General features: G+C 40.0%; 1 protein-coding gene and 1 long non-coding RNA gene across 2 annotated transcripts in view; one reads left to right on the top strand and one right to left on the bottom strand.

Annotated features, from left to right (window-relative positions):
* Positions 1 to 539: 539 nt before the first annotated feature.
* Positions 540 to 21738, top strand: part of LOC133619542 (uncharacterized) — a 28179-nt gene continuing 6980 nt past the window's right edge. Inside the window, exons 1-3 of the long non-coding RNA XR_009817433.1 lie at positions 540 to 712; positions 5642 to 5723; positions 12984 to 13140. This is a non-coding gene — a long non-coding RNA (uncharacterized lncRNA). The remainder of the gene's footprint in view (positions 713 to 5641; positions 5724 to 12983; positions 13141 to 21738) is intronic.
* Positions 16875 to 21738, bottom strand: part of lmo4a (LIM domain only 4a) — a 30240-nt gene continuing 25376 nt past the window's right edge. Inside the window, exons 3-5 of the mRNA XM_061980620.1 lie at positions 21546 to 21642; positions 21298 to 21456; positions 16875 to 17530 (exon numbers count right to left, since the gene is read on the bottom strand). Coding sequence (XP_061836604.1) covers positions 17522 to 17530; positions 21298 to 21456; positions 21546 to 21642 — 265 coding nt within the window. The 3' untranslated portion in view covers positions 16875 to 17521. The remainder of the gene's footprint in view (positions 17531 to 21297; positions 21457 to 21545; positions 21643 to 21738) is intronic.

The following is a 21738-nucleotide window of genomic DNA, read 5'->3' as shown; positions in this document are numbered from 1 at the left end:
GGCCGAGGGGGTCCTCATTTCACGTTCAGAATTTGAAAGGAATAATAATAATATAATAAATAAATTTAATAAAGCAAAAAATATATAAAATAAAAATAAAATAATTTGAAAGGAAGAAACAACAGTCTAAAAATATATTCATAAAATTGGGTGTTGGGCTGCCACACAAAAATAAAGTCATCAATTGTCTAAACTGTTGAAATATTTCTTGAGCCACTGAGGTATAATAAGAAAACAACGAGAAACTACCACCTGCAGTCAACAAGAGGTTTATAGGGCTTGGCCTTGTAAAGATAAAAGACACTCTAGAATAAGCCTATTCAACTGGCTGCTCGCGGGGCTCATCCGTCCCGCCAAAGCTTTTCATTTGGCACACCAAAATCCCTCAAATAGGCTTGATGAAACCATTAAAACTAGGGTTGCTCATGTATGCAGTAGTCCCAACACCCCACAGGGGGCAACAGTGAGGCATATGTGTCACAATGAAGCAGCAGCGGGGTGAGAAGAAGAAGAAGAATTCTCATTAAACCCTGAACAAAATCTAAATAAATTGCCAAAATCAGACTTTTACCAACGACTGGACAACAAAATATGAATGTTCTGTTTCCTTTTGGACCTTTTAAGCAACGGACACAGTGTTCTAAACAAGCAGCAACGACAGTAGAAAAATCCACAAGTGTAAGCTACATCACGAAACTTGGTCATATCATATGTAAGTAGATATTGTGCATAATGATGTTTAGTTTGTTTTGTGTTGAAATTGCTGACTTTGTTATGTCTTTTGTATTTCGTGGTCGTGTTTTTTGTCTGAGATTAACCCTGGCGATCACAGCTCATTTGATACATACAGGTAAAAGCCAGTAAATTAGAATATTTTGAAAAACTTGATTTATTTCAGTAATTGCATTCAAAAGGTGTAACTTGTACATTATATTTATTCATTGCACACAGACTGATGCATTCAAATGTTTATTTCATTTAATTTTGATGATTTGAAGTGGCAACAAATGAAAATCCAAAATTCCGTGTGTCACAAAATTAGAATATTACTTAAGGCTAATACAAAAAAGGGATTTTTAGAAATGTTGGCCAACTGAAAAGTATGAAAATGAAAAATATGAGCATGTACAATACTCAATACTTGGTTGGAGCTCCTTTTGCCTCAATTACTGCGTTAATGCGGCGTGGCATGGAGTCGATGAGTCTCTGGCACTGCTCAGGTGTTATGAGAGCCCAGGTTGCTCTGATAGTGGCCTTCAACTCTTCTGCCTTTTTGGGTCTGGCATTCTGCATCTTCCTTTTCACAATACCCCACAGATTTTCTATGGGGCTAAGGTCAGGGGAGTTGGCGGGCCAATTTAGAACAGAAATACCATGGTCCGTAAACCAGGCACGGGTAGATTTTGCGCTGTGTGCAGGCGCCAAGTCCTGTTGGAACTTGAAATCTCCATCTCCATAGAGCAGGTCAGCAGCAGGAAGCATGAAGTGCTCTAAAACTTGCTGGTAGACGGCTGCGTTGACCCTGGATCTCAGGAAACAGAGTGGACCGACACCAGCAGATGACATGGCACCCCAAACCATCACCCAACCATGCAAATTTTGCATTTCCTTTGGAAATCGAGGTCCCAGAGTCTGGAGGAAGACAGGAGAGGCACAGGATCCACGTTGCCTGAAGTCTAGTGTAAAGTTTCCACCATCAGTGATGGTTTGGGGTGCCATGTCATCTGCTGGTGTCGGTCCACTCTGTTTCCTGAGATCCAGGGTCAACGCAGCCGTCTACCAGCAAGTTTTAGAGCACTTCATGCTTCCTGCTGCTGACCTGCTCTATGGAGATGGAGATTTCAAGTTCCAACAGGACTTGGCGCCTGCACACAGCGCAAAATCTACCCGTGCCTGGTTTACGGACAATGGTATTTCTGTTCTAAATTGGCCCGCCAACTCCCCTGACCTTAGCCCCATAGAAAATCTGTGGGGTATTGTGAAAAGGAAGATGCAGAATGCCAGACCCAAAAACGCAGAAGAGTTGAAGGCCACTATCAGAGCAACCTGGGCTCTCATAACACCTGAGCAGTGCCAGAAACTCATCGACTCCGTGCCACGCCGCATTAACGCAGTAATTGAGGCAAAAGGAGCTCCAACCAAGTATTGAGTATTGTACATGCTCATATTTTTCATTTTCATACTTTTCAGTTGGCCAACATTTCTAAAAATCCCTTTTTTGTATTAGCCTTAAGTAATATTCTAATTTTGTGACACACGGAATTTTGGATTTTCATTTGTTGCCACTTCAAATCATCAAAATTAAATGAAATAAACATTTGAATGCATCAGTCTGTGTGCAATGAATAAATATAATGTACAAGTTACACCTTTTGAATGCAATTACTGAAATAAATCAAGTTTTTCAAAATATTCTAATTTACTGGCTTTTACCTGTATACCGCTAAATTTGACCAGTAGAGGGCGATAAGAGCGACACTTGGTTTAATTGTGATGAGTCACAGACGCATACATTGTTTTCAATGTTTGATGTGGATGTTGTTTAATTTCTATAAGTGTAAACATCTGTAGTTTATTTTCTGAATGTATTAACACTGAACCTTCAATTTTTTTAATGCAAAATACATAATTGACATAATACTTTTGTAATGTTTATTTTTTGCTTATATTTTTAGTCATACAAACCTAATTGAAGGAAGTGTAAAGAAATACAACAGAGGAAGGAACATCAATCCTCAACAAAACTTCTGGAGCTTCTGTTTCTTCGTGCTGTTAATAAGCTGCACACGCTGGAAACCAGTAGCGAGGCCAGAATAATGAATTTATTGACAGTGCAGTGTGAAAGCCAATGTGTTTACTTTGTAATTAAATAAAAGCAGTCTCAAAGTAATATAACCTGCGAAGGCACTTTCTGACAAAATATCCACCTGAGCCCTTGGGCCCTTGAAACTGTGGCCCTCTTCATTATGTATTTGAACAGCCCTGCTATAGGGCATTAAGCACCACTTATTAAACTATTTAAGTGTGTGTATATATATTACAGACTGTGCACCCAATATCTTGTTTTTAAAAATCATTTCAGATGAACGTTATATAATTATGCCACCATGGAAAAAGAATGCTTGGCCAAAAGAAGTACGAATGTGAGTGTGAATGGATGTTGGATCCAGCTCCTACAGGCAGGCAGATGTACCTGCAAAAACAGGTGCAGTAAGGAGACAATAACTGAATATGACTTAAATTTCACACCCTGCTGATCATGTGCAACAAAGACATAATCAAAATAGAACGCTCTTTACGCGCTGCTCATCTGGTCAATCGTCTGTTTGCTCTTGAAATGCTTCAATCGAGTTAGATGCCCTGAAGAAACAGATGACAATGGTGTTAAGTTGATTGAAACGCATTACCCAACAGCCATTGAAGAGACTTAATTACTCCTAATGATTGCTTTATCCTTTGCAAATGGGGAAATGTGCCTTTCTGGATCATTCGGATTCGCTTAAATAATTCATAAATGGGTACTGTGTCCTTAGATCAAATCAATCCAGTAACCTCCTGGAGGTTAAACATCAGCAGTTTTGATTAACACATTGTCCATGTCCAGGTGTGTGAGGACAGAGCAGATTGCATCCCTTGCTGACTGTTTGGCTCTGGATGAGAACTGGTAGTGGGTTTTGAAATGGGACATGACCGGCCTTTTGGAAGCCTTGAGGTTGATGGGGTCAGTGAAAAATTCAAACAATATCAATCAATCACCACCCTGGGTCCCAACTCTGGACAGCCAGCACTTCCTCCATGGTCACCGGAACCGGAATAACTCGGCAAGGAGTCAGAGGAGAAAAGAAAAGAAACAGCAGATCAACTGGTCTAAAAAGGGGGGTCTATTTAAAGGCTAGAGTATACAAATGAGTTTTAAGATGGGACTTAAATGCTTCTACTGAGGTAGCATCTCTAACTGTTACCGGGAGGGCATTCCAGAGTATTGGAGCCCGAATGGAAAACGCTCTATAGCCCGCAGACTTTTTATAGGCTCTGGGAATCACTAATAAGCCGGAGTTCTTTGAACGCAGGTTTCTTACCGGGACATATGGTACAATACAATCAGCAAGATAGGATGGAGCTAGACCGTGTAGTATTTTATACGTAAGTTACGTAAGTAGTAAAACCTTAATGTCGCATCTTAAGTGCACAGGAAGCCAGTGCAGGTGAGCCAGTATAGGCGTAATATGATCAAACTTTCTTGTTCTTGTCAAGAGTCTAGCAGCCGCATTTTGTACCAATTGTAATCTTTTAATGCTAGACATAGGGAGACCCGAAAATAATACGTTACAGTAATCGAGACGAGACGTAACGAACGCATGAATAATAATCTCAGCGTCGGTGGTGGACAAAAAGGAACGCATTTTAGCGATATTACGGGGATGAAAGAAGGCCGTTTTAGTAACACTCTTAATGTGTGACTCAAACGAGAGAGTTGGGTCGAAGATAATACCCAGATTCTTTACCGAGTCGCTTTGTGAAATTGTTTGGTTGTCAAATGTTAAGGTGGTATTATTAAATAAATGTCGGTGTTGAGCAGGACCGATAATCAGCATTTCCGTTTTCTTAGTGTTGAGTTGCAAAAAGTTAGCGGACATCCATTGTTTAATTTCATTAAGACACGCCTTTGGGGATCGGGGATCTGAAAGTTTATCATCCAAGTGTTTTAAGTAGGGATGTAACGGTATACAATCTTGGTCAGTAACTCAGGTTGAAGGTCATTTACCAATTCATTTTGGGTAAAATTCAAAACATAAAACCTGATTTATTAAATAAAACATAAAGGACTGTAAACTTCAGGTAATTCTCAAATGAATACTATTCTCAATAAATAAAAATATCAATATAACATACAGAAAAACTGACAGATGTGGTGGTCACTTTCAGGTCAATATTAGCTAACCTATCTGAACTCAACATCAGGATTCTTAGTGTTCAGGTTATGGAAATCAGCAACGGTTGAATGGAGGCAACTGGAATCTTACTGCTTGTTCATTTAAAAGGCTTCTTCAGTTCAAAATTTTAGGTGAGTAGTTTATTTTATGTGTTTCTCTGGAGGTGGTCACCATAGGGTTGTTCTTGCTGTTGTTGTCCGGCGTCCTGCATACCAATGGTCTGTTTGAATTCTTGGTGGCAAAACAACTTCAACTCTTCCAGTGGAATGAGACAATCTTTGGGGGGTAGACGTCAGAACATGATTGTAGGCCAGTGGCACTTGCTGGCATTTCAAGGAGGGGAATCTCATCATTACATAATATATCCATTTATTTAAACGGAAACTCTACCCGCCATTTGCTCACTTGCTGGGGCTGCTGTGCGAAGCTAGCGTGACCGACTGTGAGTGCTTTGGGACGATGGAGGGGCTTGCATGCAGCAGAAGCTGCTCGTTGGGGACAGTAACTGCAGAGCAACAGAAGTCAGTCTCAGACACTAATACAGTCTCCAATGACACCATAAAAAGATGATATATTTGTTACCAGTTGTTTTTAAGAAATATTGGAAAACTCAGATCAATGGAGTTAATCTTGAAAAATACTACAATTGTGGGTTATATTTCAAGATTTCTGAATCCCTCATTTTGTTTTGATTCACCCTGTGACAGATCATCCAATCATTATGCGGAAGCCCAGCCGACAGGCCAGCCCACTGCCTCATAGACCCCCGGAGACACTCAACGTCGTTGGGTGGGTCAAAACTGAGCATTTCCTCTAGCAGTGTTCCAGGTCATGGCCAGCCATTTTCATTTTAGCGTAGTTCCTGTGTGAACAAGGGAGCATGTCTTTGGAGGCTGAGCTTCAACACTGTTGATTGCACTCTGATGCTACGGGAATGAATTAAAGAAAGTTGCGTCAGTGACCTGTGAAAAGTAGCTGATTCTGTATAAAAGTTGAACACATTCAAGCTCATTTTTAGTCATGTAAACACAACAGTACATACTTTAGCACTTATTTTTTTGACATTTTATGGAAAGCTGAGCTTTCCCTGAAGTCAGAGAGCAATAGACACTGTTGTAGGCAGGCAACTTTTTTTCAGAGGGCCTTTTGGTTCAATAATAAAACTGGACTAGATTTGTATAGCGCTTCTCTCGACAATCAAGCACTTTACAGTGAGACTCGAGAATCCATCAATAATTCGCTCCACGTTCTTGGTGGCAAGCTACATCTGTAGCCATGGTTGCCCTGAGGTACACTGATGGAAACGTGGTTACCAATTTGCGCTTACAGCCTCTCCAATCAAACATTCACATTTATAAACCAGTGTGAGTGGCACTGGGAGCAAGGTAGGTGAAGTGTCTTGCCCAAGAACACAACAGCAGTGACTAGGATCGTGGAAGCTGGATTCATAAAAGGAACCCTCAAGTTTCTGAATGCTTGCTTTACCATCTAAGGCACGCTGACCCGAGAGAGAGCCTTTTTAGTTTGACATAAATGGCCTATTTAACTCCTCTTTCAAACCAGAGATCCTGATATCGAGAATGTTACCATTGTTCTCCTCAAAGGACTGTCCTTTTTTTTAAAGATGCAAAATAACTGCTGACTCTGGGCCCAAAGAAACTAACCTTAGGGTTGTGCCATGCGTCTGCACATGGGTTTGTTTGGTCTGTTTGGTCATTGTACTCCTCAATACTCTGTATTTCATCAACATTATTGATCATCTGGGGAAGAAACCAAAACTTGAATTGGGTTTTTTCTTCCGTAATAAGAAATGTTTTTCTTTTGGTGTAAAGAAGCACCTTGTCTCTGCCACATTTTTAACTGTGCTCGATTATGGTGATATTTTTTATATGAATGTTACTCATTCCTGTCTTAGATTGTGGACTGTGTTTACCATGCTTCTTTGAGGTTCATCACAAACTGTAGAGCCATGACACACCACTGTGACTTGTACTCTCGGTTGGGATGGCCTATTCTGTCCATTAGGAGACAGTGTCATTGGTACACCTTTACTTACAAGGCTCTTCTGGGACTATTTCCCGATTACATTTGTGCATTGATTTCACAGAGAAGTATGGACTTTTATGCACTGAGATCCAACGATCAGCTGTTGCTCTTTGTCCCTTTTGCTCGCACTGAGCTAGGGAAAATAAGCTTTTGTCTATGCAGCTCCTTGTGCTTGGAACATGCTACAAAGAGACTGGAAGCTGACTGACTTTTTATCCTTAAATGCTTTTAAATCTGAACTGATAGCATTTGAAGGAGCCTCAGCTATCTGTAACTGTTTTACTTATGTCCATCCTGTCATTTTATTGTGTAATGTGAATGTGATTTTATGTGTAACTTTGCTGCCTCTTGGCCAGGACTCCCTTGAAAAAGAGGTTCTTAATCTCAACGGGATTTTTCCTGGTTAAATAAAGGTTAAATTAAAAAAATTTAAAAACAACATTGCTGATTATGGACACATAGGGAAACTCCACCCCTTAAAGGCCTACTGAAATGCGATTTTATTATTTAAACGGGGATAGCAGGTCCATTCTATGTGTCATACTTGATCATTTCGCGATATTGCCATATTTTTGCTGAAAGGATTTAGTAGAGAACATCGACGATAAAGTTCACAACTTTTGGTCGCTGATAAAAAAATCATGGCCACCAGCAGCGAGAGCGATTCGGACCGAGAAAGCGACAATTTCCCCATTAATTTGAGCGAGGATGAAAGATTCGTGGATGAGGAAAGTGAGAGTGAAGGACTAGAGGGCAGTGGGAGCGATTCAGATAGGGAAGATGCTGTGAGAGGCGGGTGGGACCTGATATTTAGCTGGGAATGACTAAAACAATAAATAAACACAAGACATATATATATACTCTATTAGCCACAACACAACCAGGCTTATATTTAATATGCCACAAATTAATCCCGCATAACAAACACCTCCCGTCCATATAACCCGCCCATACAACTCAAACACCTGCACAACACACTCAATCCCACAGCCCAAGTACCGTTCACCTCCCCAAAGTTCATACAGCACATATATTTCCCCAAAGTTACGTACGTGACATGCACATAGCGGCACGCACGTACGGGCAAGCGATCAAATGTTTGGAAGCCGCAGCTGCATGCGTACTCACGGTACCGCGTCTGCGTATCCAACTCAAAGTCCTCCTGGTAAGAGTCTCTGTTGTCCCAGTTCTCCAATGGTAAAGCTTGACTGTCATCTTCCGGGAATGTAAACAATGAAACACCGGCTGTGTTATCCGGCACAACAGTCAAGGGGTGCATTCAAAGGCGGGAGTGCGTTATCCGGCACAACACCTGCCGCAATACACCGCTTCCCAACTACAGCTTTCTTCTTTGCTGTCTCCATTGTTCATTGAACAAATTGCAAAAGATTCACCGACACAGATGTCCAGAATACTGTGGAATTTTGCGATGAAAACAGACGACTTAATAGCTGGCCACCATGCTGTCCCAAAATGTCCTCTACAATCCGTGACGTCACGCACAGGCGTCATCATACCGAAACGTTTTCAGCAGGATATTTTGCGCGAAATTTAAAATTGCACTTTAGTAAGCTAACCCAGCCGTATTGGCATGTGTTGCAATGTTAAGATTTCATCATTGATATATAAACTATTAAACTGCGTGGTCGGTAGTAGTGGGTTTCAGTAGGCCTTTAAGTTTAAAACCGAAGAAGACTCCAAGGCGAATCGTCATAAACAAGAAGAGTCCAGTTGCCTCCATTCAACCTTTGTGCAAATAATAGTAATAGTTAAAAGAGTGTGAATTATTATTTTTTTTGTAAATTTTATTAGTTAAAGTGTAATATTAATAGTTACATCTCCTTATCTACTGAACAATGGCAGCACACTGCTTTCATCTAAACCATCCATCCATTTTCTACCTCTTGCCAATCTTCTTTGTTTACATATTTCTAAGGAAAGGCCAAGTGTTCAACATGAAACTTAAACACCTGAAGAGTGTTTTTTAAGCTCTGGCTTGTCCTTGGTTCTATCACTAGCCATGACTTCTGCTAGCCAAAGTCTGCACTGTATTTATTTACAGAGTAGATGCATGATACTAGGAACACCTCCTGGGAAATTGAGAAACCTCTGTACCGAACCTAAGTAAACAATCAGACTACAAATGAAGAGTTAAGGTGCAAAAAAATTATAAGCCGTTTTGAGCTGTCAGTATCACAAAATAGTTTACACCGTTCTTTACCAGGAGTATATTTAGTAATTCACTGACAAGCGCCATGCTCTCTTTGTGGCACAAACAGACAAATCCATCAGACCCAACAATGCATTGAAATTTGATGACATTATCCAACATCAGCACCTTGCCTATTCGTGTCTGTTTTGCAGGGATTGAAACTAAATGGAAGCACCAATAATGAGTAACTTTGATTAAATCAGTGAGTGTGCGGTGCCCTCAGCTACTGGGCGCAAAAAAGGACGCTGCCCTAATAACCCTGAGCAGTCTATGAGGGCAAGAAAGGTCGACACACTGCGGTGGGAAAACTCCAGTCTATCGCCTTTGTACATTATGTACAGGATACATGTGTAATGTGGGAATGACATATTTTCAAGTGTTCTTTTTAATCCATAGTCATGTTTAAATCAGCTAGTATTTTCCCATGTAGTGTGTCTTCTCGTGATGTCCGTGCTTGTATCTTATGTCCGCTAGTAAACTCTGTGTTTCACCTTGAAGGCGCTGGAATGTCTATTGGGCAGTGGCGGGCCGTGCGTTTCCCACCTAGGCCTTCAGTGATATCCGACTTCAATGATTACCTCTCAAAATACCATCATTTATGTCACCACATGACCATTGCTGGAGAAACACTATACAGGAACATATTTACGCACTACTGCGTATTGGATCACATCAACAGTGTACATAACAGGTTATTTTCTGGCGCATTTAAAAATCAATAAACCCGCATCAGCAATTAAAACAAAGCTAATGTGGTACTGTCAAAATTAAAATAGCAAAAAACGTATTAAACGTGAAAAAATTAAGAAATAAAATATCTGAACTCACAATCTGTAGAACCCATTCGAGCATCCGGGGTTAGCCGACATCGTCTCACAAGATGTAGTTTCTCTTTAAATATCGTTCTTGAAAATGGCCTTGCAAATATACAGTATGTGTTGTCTTGTCTAATCATAAAAGATGTTAGCTGAGTTCTTAAAGTTTACTCCACAAGGTGCTCATCAAAAACATCCCGCTGCCGGCATGGCAAAACGGGGCTACTGCGCATGCTCTTCACTACTGTGGCATGCTGGGTAATGGAGTTCTTATGTTACCTAGCTCATGACATCACAATATATATCTGCCTTGGGCCATCTAGTAGGCCTTACTGACAACAACTCGTGATCTGATTGGCTACCGCAACTGTCTATCAACTCTGTGTCCCCGTTCACTTACAGTGCACAGACGCCAGTATTGCTTAATCTGAAGGCTTCGGGCACATTTTTTTTACAGCATAAGCTAGCTGGATTCTGATTGGATAAAAACTCTATCACCTAAAAACAACACCGCTGGAAGGAGCATATTATGACATGAAGAGAATATGAATACATTTAGATATTTAGGGAAAGTAAATAAAAAACGACTTTTATCTTTAATTATGATCATGAATTCTGGTTGTTAGGCCAGCAGAGAAGGCCTTGCTGGCCCTGACGGTACACCACTTCTATTGGGTGTATAATTTACTCCCTTTTTGTGAAGGAGACCTTATCAGTTTAGAACAAAAAGGCTGTATTTCTTTCTGGGCGGGAGGGGGCTGTTTTCATACTAAATAAGCGGACTCTTTCCGTTTGATTTTTAGATCGCTTCTTGATGCTGCTATTATAGCATTGTGAGGGCTGGTCTCCTAAAGCTTTAGTAAAACTTGATAGTATTGCTATTCTGTCTTGGTGGTCCTTCTTACTCAACATATACTGTATGTCGTCCGAAAGAATTTGGGATTGACCAGTGTGTTTTATTCCCTGAGAGGAAGACTGGTCGGACGCAACAGTAACTACTGAATCGTGTGTATACTCTGCTGTTGTTGTCATGTCATGCAGCCTTCAATGTCATGATGTCACGATGCAGCCGTCAACAGGATGGCTGTTTCATGAAAAGCTTCACAAAAAACAAGAAAAAATGGAATTATCTGTTTTTGCGTCTGAACTTTTCAAACACACAGGACAGTACTGTTGCATCCTTAGTTTTATGTAAACACAACCAAGGCCCCTCAATTTTACTAATTCATTTACAGATTTAATTAGACGGATGAAGCTGTTATTAAAACAGGTAGAGGGGGATTGTTGCCAGCACAACATGACTTTTTAATTACATCTCCACATCCCCATTTGCTGGTGTCTGAGGGACCAGTTAATTAAAATCCTCATTATTTTACTTTTAATTAGTTCCCCTCTCTTTTTGTTTTCTTGCACCATATGGCAGTGGTGCGTAGTCAAATCAACGTAATGAAGCTAATTAAGTTGATCAGTTTAATTATTCCAAGTAGTCTGATTGGATGAAATATGTTCCTCCCCAACCCACTGAATAAGACAGAAGACATGTTAACCTGCAGTCTCTAAAATGTGTTTTACCAGTTCTTTGCATGAAATATATAAGTTATATTTGATCTAGAAATGCTCGATATTGGCTTTCTTACCGATATCTGATACTCCAAATCGTTCAGCACTTTATTTCTGATACCGATATCAAGCAATACCAGTAAATGCGACAGCTCTTCCCTCAAACTAATTGTCATGAAATGATGTGTCTTTTACAGAATGCATTTCACAAATAAACACTGTTTGTGCAAAATAAGACAAATACTACAAACTAAATTAGACAAAAAGGGCTATATTTAATTTCAACATATTTTCCCAACAAAAAAGTCCTAAAAAAATAAAACAAAATTGTGTTTATTGCAACAAACTCACTATCTTTACAGTTGGGGTGTCCAAACTGAGGCCTGCAGGGTTTTTTGAAATTGACCTGCTGCACATTCTAAAAACAAACAAAACAAAAACAAAATTAAATGTTGAGGAAGAAAGCACGTAATGTATGTGACGTAATGTAATGAAAAAACATTGTAATGTAAAGAATAATATGCTTTGTCACCTTTAACACAAAGCTGACATATGTCTATTTTTTCATATTACAGTTTATCCGGAATATTCACAGCGCTTCTCTTTTTCCAAATGTTATGTTACATCCTTATTATTCCAAAATGGAATTAATACATTTTTGTCCTTTAAATTCTACACACAGTACCCCATAATGACAAGGTGAAAATATTTTTTCTTTTTTTTTTGTTGCAAATTTATTAAGAATAAAAACGAAAATATCATATGTACATGAATATTCACAGCCTTTGTTCAATACTTTGGTCATGCACTTTTGGCAGCTTTTTACGATGCTATTCCATTCTTCTTTGCAGCACCTCTCAAGCTCCATCAGGTTGAATGGGAAGCGTTGGTTTTCATCCGTGATGTCTCTGTACCTTGCTGCATTCATCGTTCCCTCTATCCTGACTAGTCTCCCAGTTCCTGCCGCTGAAAACCATCCCCACAGCATGATGCTGCCACCGCCATGCGTCACTGTAGTATTGTCCTGGTGATGAGCGGTGCCTGGTTTCCTCCAAATATGACACATGGCATTCATGCCAAAGAGTTCAAGCTTTCTCTCATCAGAGAATTATGTTTCTTATGGTCTGAGAGTATTTCCGGTGCATTTAGGCAAACTTTTAACTAAGGTGAAACTGCCCAAAGATAGGTGTGCCAAGCTTATGGCATCATATTCAAAAGTACTTGATGCTGTAATCTCTGCCAAAGGTCAATGCTGATCACTATCACTCTCTATTGTAACACTATTTTCCATCCACTTGTTTGTCACCTTTTGTTGGGGCGATAAGACCATTTAGGTGTTCAGTTGAAGCAGTTAATAGTTTTTTCCTTTGTGTCTTGTGTTTTTCTTTGTTACCGCCCCTTTGTTTTCTGTTACAGACCTAGCCACTCCCTGAGCATAATTGCTGCAGGTGTGCATCATTAACAGGCCTATTTCATCACACCTGTACGGGCAGGAAGACACTGGGTGATTACTCCCCATGGACACAGGATTTCGGATTCATGCTTTGGATTCTTTGCCTCGATTCCAGTTCTTGTAAGACATTTTGCCATCCTGCCCTGTCTAGTCTTCCTCCCTTGTTCATACTCCTGCCTGTGTTTTGCCTCTTGGGATCCGCTAGCCTCTTAGAGAGTATCACCAAGCGTGACAGATGACAAACACAAATCCCCCCAGGCTGTCACTGTATTTACAAGCGGCTAGCAGCTAATTATGTTTCCCCATACACAGTGCAGAGCCGCTCTCCTAAACTTATAAAATCACCCTCATTACGGCAAATAAACTCTTTCTTAGTAACTTATGTCACATTATCACTGGAGGACGATGCTAAACATGTTACACACCGAGAGCAAGCCAAGAACATGCATGCTCATAGCTAAGTTAACCACGAAGATAGCTTTAAACCAGGGGTCACCAACCTTTTTGAAACCAAGAGCTACTTCTTGGGTACTGATTAATGCGAAGGGCTACCAGTTTCCATCCATCCATTTCCTACCGCTTATTCCCTTTGGGGTCGCGGGGGCGCTGGAGCCTATCTCAGCTACAATCGGGCGGAAGGCGGGGTACACCCTGGACAAGTAGCTACCTCATCGCAGGGGCTACCAGTTTGATACACACTTGAATAAATTGCCAGAAATAGCCAATTTGCTCAATTTACCTTTAACTCTATATTATTATTAATAATTAATGATATTTATCTTTGTGGAAACACTGATCATCTTAATGATGTCTCACAATAAATATATATAGAAACAGATAAATATCAATATGCAACACTTTATTTTTATATTTTCTCTAAGTGCACATTTTTCAAATTGAACATTTTCAAATGATCACTTCTAAGACAGTCTTGTGAAATCACAATATCCCATTTTAACTAGCTAGCCACTAACATTGTTTAACAAATCATGAATTATTTTGCACCATGTTTGTACAAATAATAACTCATGTAAAATACAAAAGTCAACTCTCAAATTTTTAAATAAATCATGTCACACTTTGAACTGGACACCAAATCTGTTATCTGTTTCTTTGTCAGTTAGTGAAGAACAAGTCTTTAAAATATTTTCTTGGATTTTCAAAATCTATTTGAGTTTTGTCTCTCTGAGAATTAAAAATGTCGAGCAAAGCGAGACCAGCTTGCTAGTAAATAAATACAATTTAAAAAATAGAGGCAGCTCACTGGTAAGTGCTGCTATTTGAGCTATTTTTAGAACAGGCCAGCGGGCGACTCATCTGGTCCTTACGGGCTACCTGGTGCCCGCGGGCACCGCGTTGGTGACCCCTGCTTTAAACAATACCAACAATTAACTGCTTAGTAAACATTAAGAAAATTACAGCTATTAACAGGAAATTAACAAGTACATTAATAAGAATCTCGAGAGAGGATAACATACCATAATTGTTGGTGTGTCGCATTGTCGCACCCAGTACACGACACATAAGGGGGCCGATAGATCCATAAATTGATGGTCGATACTTGAGTGATTAGGTCAACATTTTTCTTTTCTCAAAATCTTTTTTTGGTTAATGTTTACAAGTTCAAGGAATAATTCCACAAGATGACATTGATGGCAAAAAGACCCAACTCTCTCGTTTGAGTCACACATTAAGAGTGTTACTAAAACGGCCTTCTTTCATCTCCGTAATATCGCTAAAATTCGTTCTATTTTATCCACTAGCGACGCTGAGATCATTATTCATGCGTTCGTTACGTCTCGTCTCGATTACTGTAACGTATTATTTTCGGGTCTCCCTATGTCTAGCATTAAAAGATTACAATTGGTACAAAATGCGACTGCTAGACTTTTGACAAGAACAAGAAAGTTTGATCATATTACGCCTATCCTGGCTCACCTGCACTGGCTTCCTGTGCATTTAAGATGTGACTTCAAGGTTTTACTACTTACGTATAAAATACTACACAGTCTAGCTCCAGCCGATTGTATTGTACCATTTGTCCCGGCAAGAAATCTGCGTTCAAAGAACTCCTGCTTATTAGTGATTCCCAGAGCCCAAAAAAAAAGTCTGCGGGCTATAGAGCGTTTTCTATTCGGGCTCCAGTACTATGGAATGTCCTCCCGGTAACAATTAGAGATGCTACCTCAGTAGAAGCATTTAAGTCCCATCTTAAAACTCATTTGAATACTCTAGCCTTTAAATAGCCCCCCTTTTTTGGACCAGTTGATCTGCCGTTTCTTTCGGTCCGGTGGCCATGGATGAAGAGCTGGCTGTCCAGAGTCGGGACCCGGGGTGGACCGCTCGCCTGTGCATTGGTTGGGAACATCTCTGCGCTGCTGACCCGTCTCCACTCGGGATGGTTTCCTGCTGGCCCCACTATGGACTGGACTCTTACTATTATGTTGGATCCACTATGGACTGGACTCTTACTATTATGTTGGATCCACTATGGACTGGACTCTCACAATATTATGTCAGACCCACTCGACATCCATTGCATTCGGTCTCCCCTAGAGAGGGGGGGTTACCCACATATGCGGTCCTCTCCAAGGTTTCTCATAGTCATTCACATCGACGTCCCACTGGGGCATACTTGCCAACCCTCCCGAATTTTCCGGCAGACTCCCGAAATTCAGCGCCTCTCCCGAAAACCTCCCGGGACAAATATTCTCCCGAAAATCTCCCGATTTTCAGCCGGAGCTGGAAGCCACGCCCCCTCCAGCTCCATGCGGACCTGAGTGAGGACAGCCTTTTTTTTATGACGGGAGGATAACAGGGTGACAAGAACTAAATCATCCAGACTAGAGATAAATTGTATTATTATGTTTATCTTACCTAAAAATAAATATATTTATTAATTTACCAAAAAAAACAACTAAATACATGTTTACTATATTTTGCTAAAAACATCAAAATTAATTGTATTTTTATTTGTATTTTTTTCTGACTCCTTATTACATCCAGCCATAGAATTATACATTAAAATAAAAATATTTGAAATAATTGATTTTAAATCATCATAATAATTCATTTAAAATGACCATATTTAATTATTAAAATAATTGCTTGTTTATCAACAACTTTAGCATTTTATTCATTACATTTTGAAACTCTCAGAAGCCAAATTATGTTATATTCCTTAATATTTATTTATGCAAGTTTGAAGTATCAATTATCTAAACACAGTTTTGTTTGCATATTTTCAGGATGTAGAGAGAGATATATATATATATATATATATATATATATATATATATATATATATATACTGTATATGTATGAAATACTGTATATGTATGAAATACTTGACTTGTTGAATTCTAGCTGTCAATATACTCCTCCCCTCTTAACCACGCCCCCAACCACGCCCCAGCCCACCCCCGACCACGCCCCCACCCCCCTTCTCCCGAAATCGGAGGTCTCAAGGTTGGCAAGTATGCACTGGGGTGAGTTTTTCCTTGCCCTTACGTGGGCTCTGTACCTAAGATGTCGTTGTGGCTTGTGCAGCCCTTTGAGACACTTGTGATTTAGGCCTATATAAATAAACATTGATTAATTGATTGATTGAAAAACCAAATGATCTAAATGAGTAGCAGATAGCAGTTGTTGCTCCTGTTTAGTTAGTGTGTACTTTTGTTTTGCTCAAACAATAAAAAGAGATTAAGGAACTATAGTTTAAATATTGTGTTGATGTTTTTAAACTGTAAATAGCACTCAACGTAAATGAATAGAAAAATTAATACGTGATAGATATTGGCTGATTTCACTCATGGATGATCGGTATCGGAATTTGAGGCATAAAACCCTGATTGGAACATCCCTAGTGAAAATGACAATGATTGGCCAAACTGTGCAAGGAAAATGCGTTGAGTATGGACAACGTTGGAAAGATGTGCATAATCCATGGGGATTGGTTGAATTTTGCATGAATTGGTTACATGGGCAAAAGTAATGGACCAGTTTCTATTTTCATAGCAATCTGTTCAAACTGAAACTGCCCAACAGTGAAAAGGATAAAGGTCAGAAAACTGGATTGTTGTGTCTGGTGTTAACAGAAATACAATTCAGATTAAAGCTTGAATGTTTTTTATAATGTGAAAAGACACCACTTTACCCCAAACCATTAAGACGAACACTTGGCCAAAGTCCATGTGTGTATGTTAAGTTGGTTTCAAGAAGAAGAAAACAATTCAGTCACATACACATTTTTCCTCCCCAAAAAAAGTTTCACTGCTGCCATTTCGGAAATAGAATGTAGGTGTTGTCGCCGTACTTATGACCCAAAACAAGGCATGATGATTTCATTGTGATCACTGCAATGAAATGTTAGTTTTTTTCTTTTTACTGCCAGGTATTGAAAGATGCCTTGTAGTCCAACCATCCAGATTAAAGCCCATTCACTCCTTCTGAGGTGAGGGCTACAGGTAGAAGGCACACTTTTTTCCTTCCATCCTCTTCCTCAGCAAACCTGGAAAAGTTTATAAATAGAGTTACAAACTTGAAATCATGAACTACAGGCATGTACTGTACATACAGTGAAATGCATGCAAAGTGCATAGCCAAATGTAATATGATTGTTTTTTTGGTGTGTGTGTGTGTGTGTGTGTGTGTGTGTGTGTGTGTGTGTGTGTGTGTTGCGCCAATGAACACCGACACACACACACATGTACACGTGTATTTTTATCGCTCTTCCACAATAACATCTCACAAGCTTTCTTAAAAGGAAGCAATCGACAGACTCCAAAATAATCCACACATCAAAATAAAGAAATCTCATTTATTTAATTAATGTGATCACTCTTCCAGAAATTAGTCTTGGACTTAGACAAACGTTATTGATCCACAAGGGAAATTGTTCCACACAGTAGCTCAGTTTCAAAGGATGGAAAGGATAATGCAGTTATTAAGTCGACTAAAAATGTAATATTTACATATTATATATACAGTATATAATATATACTGATATATTATTATATTATATTTGTATATAATATATATATAATAAATCCCAATTACCATTGTAATGAAAATAATACATAATAATAAATGAGGTATCGTTTACAGTAGGAGGCATTATCCAAGTGCTGGAACTCGCAACTTTCTTTGGATCCATGGTGGATTATTTGGCAGTCGAACGCAATAAAAATACATTTCAAAAAAAGAGTACAAAGACTGAATCACCAATGCGTGGGATTCTATGTTTGGACACTGAATCCTGCCAAATGATATGTGGGCAATTGGTTTACTTTGCTACACAATATTTGGCCAAACGATAACAGAATGGGTATTGTTTCGATACTAGTACCAAATCTGTAATTAAAAAAAAAACTTCATTTAGCAACAACATTTTTATTTTTTTTCTATTTTATTTTTTTCTCACCTAACCCCTTCCCCCCTTTTTTACCTGTGTTTCACCTTTTTTGTAAGGGGCGCCGGAAGTTGGCAGACCCGTCAGCGATCCTGTTCTGTCTCCCTGTAATGTTTGATCCTGTTCTGTCTCCCTAAAATGTTTGTCTGATCTTGAATGGGATTGTGCTGAAAAATTTGAATTTCCCCTCAGGGATTAATAAAGTATTTCTGATTCTGATTCTGAAAATATAGCCCGATAGCTCCTACTTTTTTTTAGTTTTGGAACCGGGTTCTGGTGCCCCTCACTAAAGCTACCCGAGACTGCCAACTTGGGTCAAAATGTTTGCACATAACTGAAACATACAAAAAGTGTGGCGAATGAAAACAAAGGTACTACTGTCATTAAAGACCGCTGCCACCTTCCACAATAGAAATTAAAGGCCTACTGAAACCCACTACTACCGACCACGCAGTCTGATAGTTTATATATCAATGATGAAATCTTAACATTGCAACACATGCCAATAGCTTACTAAAGTGCAATTTTAAATTTTGCGCGAAATATCCTGCTGAAAACGTCTCGGTATGATGACGTCAGCGCGTGACGTCACGGATTGTAGAGGACATTTTGGGACAGCATGGTGGCCAGCTATTAAGTCGTCCGTTTTCATTGCAAAATTCCACAGTATCCAGGACATCTGTGTTGGTGAATCTTTTGCAATTTGTTCAATGAACAATGGAGACAGCAAAGAAGAAAGCTGTAGGTGGAAGGGGTGTATTGCAGCCGGCTGCGGCAACACAAACACAGCCGGTGTTTCATTGTTTACATTCCCGGAAGATGACAGTCAAGCTTTACCATTGGCCTGTGGAGAACTGGGACAACAGAGACTCTTACCAGGAGGACTTTGAGTTGGATGCGCAGACGCGGTACCGTGAGTACGCTTCCAAACATTTGATCGCTTGCCCGTACGTGCGTGCCGCTATGTGCATTTCACGTACGTGACTTTGGGGACTTTGGGGAAATATATGTGCTGTATGAACTTTGGGAGGTAAACGGTACTTTGGGCTGTGGGATTGAGTGTGTTGTGCAGGTGTTTGAGTTGTATTGGCGGGTTATATGGACGGGAGGGGGGAGGTGTTTGTTATGCGGTATTCATTTGTGGCATATTAAATATAAGCCTGGTTGTGTTGTGGCTAATAGAGTATATATATGTCTTGTGTTTATTTACTGTTTTAGTCATTCCCAGCTGAATATCAGGTCCCACCCGCCTCTCACAGCATCTTCCGTATCTGAATCGCTCCCACTGCCCTCTAGTCCTTCACTCTCACTTTCCTCATCCACAAATCTTTCATCCTCGCTCAAATTAATGGAGAAATTGTCACTTTCTCGGTCCGAATCGCTCTCGCTGCTGGTGGCCATCAGGGCCGGCCCGTGGCATAGGCCGTATAGGCAAATGCTAAGGGCGCCGTCCATCAGGGGGCGCCACGCCAGTGCCACAAATGTTGGAGAAAAAAAAAAAAAGAAAAAAGTTGGTACTATTATTTCTAAATACAAAAAATAATCCCACGTTAATTAAAATGCAAAGTAAAGCCTATTTAATAGAAATATTATTTGTTACAACATTACGTCCCCCCCTCCTCCCCCGCACGGTGCGCCCCCTCCCTTCCCGCATCATGACTCTTTTTGGACGTCACCACATCAAAAAATCAACACAAGATGTCAAAACGGCCAAAACTGTCAGGTGCCCAGGGAAGAAAAAAGAGAAAAGAAGAGGAGGAGAAACGAGAAAAAGACAGAGGTAGCAGGTAGGTAACGTTAGCCTACATGAAATTATTTGTCTGTTACAGAATGTGATAGTAACCTGGCTTTTTAGCATTAAGCTAATGTTACATGATTCGGCAATTGCTAATCAATAAATAGCTAGTTCTGTTTTAACGTCGGGTTAATATTGTGGAGGGGGCTAAATTGTTATGGAAAATAATAATGTAACGTTAGGTAATTACAGTACTCCCACCCAGGGGCGCCAAAAAGGGGGGGTAAAGGAGACAGATTATAGGGGCCCATGATGGAGGGGGGCCCAGAGAGGCCCCTGATGATGATGAAATTATAATAAAGAAAAAATAATGACACTGTGTTGGGGGCCCTGTAAAGATTCTTTTCATGGGGCCCAAAATCCCTAGCGGCGCCCCTGCTCCCATCTTACATTCCTCAGGGACATTTGTATTAGATCTTTTAAGCAGGTGTTTTTTGTTTACATTGTTATTGCCTTCTGGTTAGCTAATGTTTGCCCTGCAGGTAATAGTCACTTTTCCACCCCTTTATATATTAGGTATAGTTGTAAGTAAAAAAAAAGGTCAAAGACAAAGCTATTTGGGTTCTTGTGAGTATATACACATCACTGCCGATGTGGGGGGGCGCCACCTAAAATCTTGCCTAGGGCGCCAGATTGGTTAGGGCCGGGCCTGGTGGCCATGATTGTAAACAATGTGCAGATGTGAGGAGCTCCACAACCTGTGACGTCACGCTACTCGTCTGCTACTTCCGGTACAGGCAAGGATTTTTATCAGCGACCAAAAGTTGCGAACTTTATCGTCGATGTTCTCTACTAAATCCTTTCAGCAAAAATATGGCAATATTGCGAAATGATCAAGTATGACACATAGAATGGACCTGCTATCCCCGTTTAAATAAGAAAATCGCATTTCAGTAGGCTTTTAACAAAAATAATCTACAAAATCAGAGAAATACAGCACTGTATAAAAGTAATGGCACAAACTGGAACACAATATTGTCGCTATCAACAAGCATGTATCTGCAAATGTAATAGTAAAAGTTTTTCCTATTTTGCTTACACGTCTGTCTAAAAGTGCAAACTTGCAATTTACCTTTTGGTCGGACATCAGACTGTTAGCTTGCAGTTGAGCGGCGTGTCCATTGAGCAGTCCATCTCCTGGCCGATCGTGCTCACAAAAGATGGTTCCGTTGATGTAGTGAAAGCGATCACCGGGGACCAGGCGATTCCGACAAGTTGCACAAATAAAACACTGATAGATAAAATAGTTTTTTTTAGTCGTTTTGTCTGCAGAGCATACCCATGAATAAATGTTATGCGTCAAGACTGAGATGTACTCACCTTGAGGTGGTAAACGTTTCCTTGTGCCCGCATCACCATTTCACTGGCAGGGATTGATTGTCCACATGCACTGCAAGCTCCGCTGTGTCCAAACAGCCTGCACAGACACATTTTGCAAACACAAACCACAACACAATTTATTCATCAGTTTCACCTGACGTTGTTATAGAAACTGAAGATAAAAAGCAGACTT

The sequence above is a fragment of the Nerophis lumbriciformis genome, linkage group LG20 (assembly GCF_033978685.3).
Source record: "Nerophis lumbriciformis linkage group LG20, RoL_Nlum_v2.1, whole genome shotgun sequence".
Taxonomy (NCBI): Eukaryota; Metazoa; Chordata; class Actinopteri; order Syngnathiformes; family Syngnathidae; genus Nerophis; species Nerophis lumbriciformis.
Note: the sequence above shows the minus strand (reverse complement) of the source record. Positions and strands in the feature narration are given on the sequence as shown.